The 6,000-nt window shown below is 37.1% G+C and overlaps 1 protein-coding gene across 4 annotated transcripts in view; it reads left to right on the forward strand.

Annotated features, from left to right (window-relative positions):
* Positions 1-5,943, forward strand: part of LOC131779864 (proto-oncogene tyrosine-protein kinase receptor Ret-like) — a 36,368-nt gene extending 30,425 nt beyond the window's left edge. For 2 of the 4 annotated variants that reach the window (XM_066168399.1, XM_066168402.1), the window contains 13 exons: positions 16-194; positions 512-625; positions 731-749; positions 887-917; positions 1,582-1,885; positions 2,095-2,205; positions 2,601-2,791; positions 3,463-3,585; positions 3,711-3,781; positions 3,943-3,983; positions 4,432-4,528; positions 4,630-4,729; positions 5,209-5,943. In XM_066168399.1, the coding sequence (XP_066024496.1) occupies positions 16-194; positions 512-625; positions 731-749; positions 887-917; positions 1,582-1,885; positions 2,095-2,205; positions 2,601-2,791; positions 3,463-3,585; positions 3,711-3,781; positions 3,943-3,983; positions 4,432-4,528; positions 4,630-4,729; positions 5,209-5,274 (1,447 nt within the window). In that variant the 3' untranslated portion in view covers positions 5,275-5,943. Of the gene's footprint in view, positions 1-15; positions 195-511; positions 626-730; positions 750-886; positions 918-1,581; positions 1,886-2,094; positions 2,206-2,600; positions 2,792-2,963; positions 3,586-3,710; positions 3,782-3,942; positions 3,984-4,431; positions 4,529-4,629; positions 4,730-5,208 lie in introns of those variants that run through there. The other 2 variants (XM_066168401.1, XM_066168400.1) reach the window with 2 other exon arrangements.
* The last annotated feature ends 57 nt before the right edge of the window (positions 5,944-6,000 follow it).

The following is a 6,000-nucleotide window of genomic DNA, read 5'->3' on the forward strand; positions in this document are numbered from 1 at the left end:
TCCACCCCTCTCTAGGTGTGGCAGCGTCGTTCTTGATTTCATGATGAGGTTCAATCAAAGTGTTATCTTAAGCAATGTTTTGACGTTCTTGTCGGATGCTGCAAGGCAAGATAAATTCGGAGTTTTTAAAGTCGATCCAGACTCAATAAAACAAGTTTTGACACCCACAGATGGCTTGGAAAGTACAACGCAAGGTAAATGTTACAAATGGACTCAAATGGTCTTCCTAACTTTCCAAAAGTAATGAGTGTTTACAGGTATCAATATTTTTGAAAATGATGGACTTTTTCTATCTGTACTCCGATATGACATAGGTTGACATAGGTAACAAAATTTGATTTTTGGAAATTTCATAGGGAGAGTAACGCCTTATTTTTTCCCAGCACCTAGCCAATAAGAATTTACTTTTTTACGGTCACAAGCCTAACCCTTGTAATAAGAGCAGCGTATCGAGCAGGATCAGAATATTACCTCCTTAAACTTCATGAAATGAATCCTTTAATCCCTTTAGGTCCTGAGGAATGTAACTGCCCTTGTAACGACGTCTTGTTAAAAGCCATAATTGGGGTTCTTGCCTTCATAATCCTTCTTCTGATGGCGTACATAATCTGGCTACACAGGAGAGGTAAGTAACAATGTATTATTGATGTTAAGAAGTTGGGGCAGGGAGATCCATTAAACTAAAGAGGAAATATTTGATGTGTCTGTTTTTCTTTTCCTTTTTTTTCAGGCGCAGTAGGGAAACAGAGGTGAGGATCAAATTCACTACCACTTTGATTTTGTCAATGTAAAGCACCAGATTTGGTATCATCTAAACATAAAATGTTATTAGAACCAACAAAATCGTTGGCTGTTTATAAACATTTGTATGCTTTCTCAATTGTAGGACCACTGGAGAAGATAGAGGTGTTTATGACGTAAGTTACAGCTGAGACATTAAGGTAACTTCGATGTAACTTTACTTCTGCTTCCTTTAGGAAAATAAACAATTTCAAAAAAGGAAAGGTAAAAAGGAGGGATTTTATCAAAAATCAAGTTAAATGGGTGACAGATACAATAAAATAGAGGAGGAAGTTTGACTCGATAGGGCGTTTTACATGGAATCAAGTCCTTTACCAAGCTACTCAATTGATTTTTCTTCATTTGTCCCCAGTTTCACTCCTTGGCTACACTTCATAGATAACCAACGGGACTGCACCCGGTTGATAGTTCCTTTCTAGATAATTTTTTCGCTTCCTTGGCCGTGTAATTTTCTCAATGCAGTAATTTCTAATTGGTAGTTAGGGTGGTGGGTGCAGCAGGATATTTCTACCACTACATTCCACTACCCATCGACAATCCTAATGTTGCAGTTTGTAGATTCGGGGAATATGCTATTAACTTTGATCACTCAATTGGACATAAAATTGTCATTAGCTAGCAGGGAACGAAGTGCTAGTTATTATTAATGATAATACAGGAAGAACATAAGTGCTAGTCTCATGTAAATGGGTAAACTGTTTTTTATCGCCAGGTACGACTTTTTATCGAGACTTGTTAGAGTTATTTGTGAATACTTTAACTAGTATATTGATTTAATAGAATGAAATAGGTTTAGAAGATATCGAACCAGGTCAGCCCGATTCAACCAAACTCACTCAGCCTCCTGCAGAATACATAGATCTTTTAGAAGCCAGCAAAGATAATAGGCAAGCACAACGTGATGGTCCAGATGCTGCTTACGCACCTCTTCATCCATTAACACGCTCTTGGGAAGTTCTAAGACATCACGTTAATATAGAAAAAGTCATTGGTAAGGGTGCTTTTGGTCAAGTTGCTAGAGGAACAGCTGTGGGACTTCGTGGGATGCCTGGAATGACCACCGTGGCTATAAAGATGCTTAAATGTGAGTACTAGCACTACTTCCAAAAATGGTTTTACTGTTTTTTTAGGTTTTCATAACCTTAATTAAATATAATGGCAGTTTTAGCTGACAGTCATTCCGAAAATAAAACTGAATGAAGAAGAACTGAAGTTTTCAGAACTTTTGTTGTTACTCCGGCACTTTGCATGTCATTTTCGTTACTAATTTCCACTCCACTTTTAACTCCTTAGCTAATGCTGATGAATCTGACAAGAGAGATTTGATGAAAGAACTTGAAACAATGAAACAGCTGAAACCACATCCTTACGTGATCAAACTTCTGGGATGTATTACTGAGTCAGGTATGCTTTGGTTGTGGCGGTTTAGTTTTGTCATAAGCATTTTCCTTGCAATTAACTCCGTAAGACTATTTAGTCGTGATAAACTTTGTTCAGGTTTTTGGGACAGCTCTTTTGGTGCTGAGCCACTCTATTGGATTATATCCGAGTGCAAAAAATCTGTAAGCATAGTTGACCGCGCTGTTTTTTTTTCTGGGTTGACAAAGAGGAATCGAGCAAGTGGAGACAATGTTTGCGACTTAACTGACCAGTCTGCTGTACAAGTCCTGTCGCTTGCTGATAGGCTATAATTGGTGTATACCCTCTTACGAGACCGTAACTTAATTTTCAAGCCGTTTTTCTTAATCCTTAAAGCGTAGTGACCGTGTCTTTTCTTTAAACTTGTTTAATTTCTTTAGAGCCGCTGTTGGTTTTGATTGAATATGTGCCTTTTGGGGATCTGCTGGGTTACCTGAGAAAGAGCCGTGGATTAAATGACACTTACTACAAAGACCCGGATATCAAACCGCAAACAAATCTGACGTCACAACAGTTAGTGAAATTTGCTTGGCAAATTGCCGATGGAATGAGTTACCTGTCTTCAAAGTTTGTGAGTTGAACAAAAAAGAACAAGAAAAAAAAAACAGTCAAAATTTAGTTATGATATATCCTTGTGAGGCGTACCATCCAATGAAATCACTTTAAACGATTATGCCTCAGAGTTGGAAACGTATTCTTAACGCCTAACGTTATTATCTATTTCTTTTCTTTTCTTAAGCTAGGTTCAGCAATCGTTGTGCATCATTGCAGGTTACCTTATCCTCGACTTAAACTATTTTCGTTTCCTCTCATATCATTTCGGTTGTTGATTTTCATTCACCACTTCAAAGATGATTGAAATAAAGCTTTCCAGGTTTGTTCTGTGTAGATATAGACAAGGACATTGAGCTTATTTTAACATTTTCACCATGAACACAAGCGACACCAATTTAGTACTAGAACAGAAGAGGAATGGGTTCCAAAAACTGCTCACACTACGGAGTTCTGTCAACATCTTAATGAGACCGTTCCGCAAAATGTCCACGTTTTGAATTAATAAAGAAGTTGGTTTCCCCAACGTAAACGTTGTAGTGACAACTTACACTTTTTACCACCGAGAAAATTGGGAACGCGCATGACATTATGGTTGCTATATATTTCCATTTTACTATCTGAACCTTTTTCCAGTTCTTTTTCCCCTGTTTACTTATTTTCACTTCTGTATTGTTAATTCTTTTCTAGATCATCCACCGAGACCTTGCAGCCCGTAATGTGTTGGTAGGGCAAAATGAAACATGTAAAGTAACAGATTTTGGGATGGCCAGAGATGTGCAGCAGGAAAATATTTATGAACGAAAAACAAAGGTTATACAAAGATGAGAGGGTATTCGGTTGCATGATATACAGTATAATTGTCCTCCACAATCCATGTGCTAATAAATTCTCAATACACTTAAGAGTATATCATTAACTTCTGCTGAAATCTTTAGGGTCGTCTTCCAGTGAAGTGGACAGCTTATGAGGCCTTGTTGTATGGTAAATATACCATCAAAAGTGACGTGTAAGTGCATCTCATCATTTCCCTTAGCGATGATTTCTCTAGAACAATTAAGTATAGGCTAGGAGTTGCATGATTTTTCAAAAATAAAATCGCAGTTGTGTTATGTAATTTTGATGTCTCCAATTATCTACCTTACGTATTTTTGCTTCGCCTCTTCGCAGATGGAGCTATGGAGTTGTCCTTTTCGAGATTTTCACCATAGGTAACTTTTTGTGGAATTTGTTCACTCTTTGATTTTGGTTTAATTATAGATTGTTTTGTTAAAGAATTCCAAGTTATTTTGTGGAATTAATCATCACAATCTATTTAGACGGTCAAAGGGGGCAGGTTTCTACAAAATTTGTGGTGCTGCATCGGTTGGAGAGTATAGAAGGGTGATTTAGTATTATCAACTGATTTGATAATGTAAATTGGCCTCCGTAAAGAGTTTAAAAGCTAACTTTCGAAACGCCAGCTTTAAAAACCTTTACGGTGGCCGATTTATGTTATGAACTCAGGTGATATTACTAAATTACCCTATTTAGATGGATATGGGTAAACCAGTCGATCTTTTCTACGCGAATCCATTCTCCGCCTAATGAAACAATAGCACAAGGCTGAATTTTGTTTTCAAGCACAGTATGATTCACAAGTAATTGTTTTTTTTTCAGGTGGTTCGCCTTATCCACGAATGGATGGAAGAAAAATTGCAAACTTACTTCAGCAGGGATACAGAATGCCTAAACCACAACACGTGGATGATAAGTTGTAAGCTTAATTTTCTGTTTTCTGCTTAATCCGCACCATCAGAATCCAGGGCGCCTATCCCCCATAAAATGGTGGTCTTAATAAAGGTATATCCATTTCAGGTACCAGATCATGACGAACTGCTGGCAAAATGACCCGGATGCAAGACCAACATTCAATGATTTAAGAGACCAGCTTAAAGGCATGGAAACCCTACACAAGGTGAGAATTGTGATGAACATGACACCTATGACTTCCCTTTCATGTAAGAGAGAATGAAAGCTTAGGTGCGAGCACTCTCCAAATTGACAATGATTTATTCAGATGTCCGAAGAGCACCCATTAAACTCTTGTTATTGGTATAATTCTGGCTTCTTTTCTGTTGTGTCACCGATGTTCTACGACAGGAATTGTTAAAAATTTTCTCTCCGGGTGTTATTTTCCGATCCATTGATTCTCTTAAAATAAGCACATCAAAGATTTCGGATGACAACCGTTTATGCTGTTTGAATAAAAACGGATTAGATGATTGTAAAAAATTCACTGTAAAGTTGAAGCGAAACAGTATATCTATGCTTTACAGCTGTCAATAGCATACTTTCCCTGCTTCTACTATTAGGAGCTTATTTTGATGACTGCTCATGACGTAAACGTGAAAATCATTCAGATTCACATTTTTCCCGCATTTTTTTTCAATGCAGAAACTGGTCAATATGGCAATGTACGACAAGCAGTTGTATGCAAACGTCGAGGACTTACTAGTGTAGTCGAGCACACGGCGTCATTGTTTGATTGCCTGTTTGAGTGCTTTGCCACCAATGTTTAGGGGATTAATCTCTATGCCCAAAGAGCTTGTAAGGTTGAAGTAGTCAATTTGTATTTGTAATTTTGGTTCAAAGCCGATTCATTTTCAATAACTTCTATTTGAAGTGAAATATTATCAAAAATTGCGCTTTCCCAGTCATTATTTACTCTTTATTTGTTCCTTAACATATGAAGTAGAGTAGGCGTGCTCGCTTTAAAATATTGCGCCTGGGTTGCATACCCAGCTCCACTCTGAGAGTTAGGAAGCCTTAGTGAAATTAGTTCACACGCATTGATATCTATGTATTGTAACTATACCTTTATTAAAAGGAATCCCATTTATTTAGATCGACGGGATCCCGCTCTGAACGCCATGGTTGTGTGAACTAATAATAAAAATAATAATAAAAAAGACTTACTGAGTACTTGCCATTTAAGGCACCAGGCTTAAGTTTTATTATGCAGTTTGATCTTTCAAAATATTCTTTGCTTGTTTCTCATATTAAAAAAAGTAAACTAAGAGGTAGATAGTTATGAGCTTTACTGATACTTAATCTCATATAGACTAGTCTTACAGTTGTACGAATTTTAAAAGGATTTTTGTAAAAGAGTAGCTTCATACATGTTGTTTTTAATAAAAGTGTTGAAAAGTTCAGAGATGACTCTCCTGGCGTGAAATATTGTTACGG

Source organism: Pocillopora verrucosa, chromosome 6 (assembly GCF_036669915.1).
Source record: "Pocillopora verrucosa isolate sample1 chromosome 6, ASM3666991v2, whole genome shotgun sequence".
Classification (NCBI taxonomy): domain Eukaryota; kingdom Metazoa; phylum Cnidaria; class Anthozoa; order Scleractinia; family Pocilloporidae; genus Pocillopora; species Pocillopora verrucosa.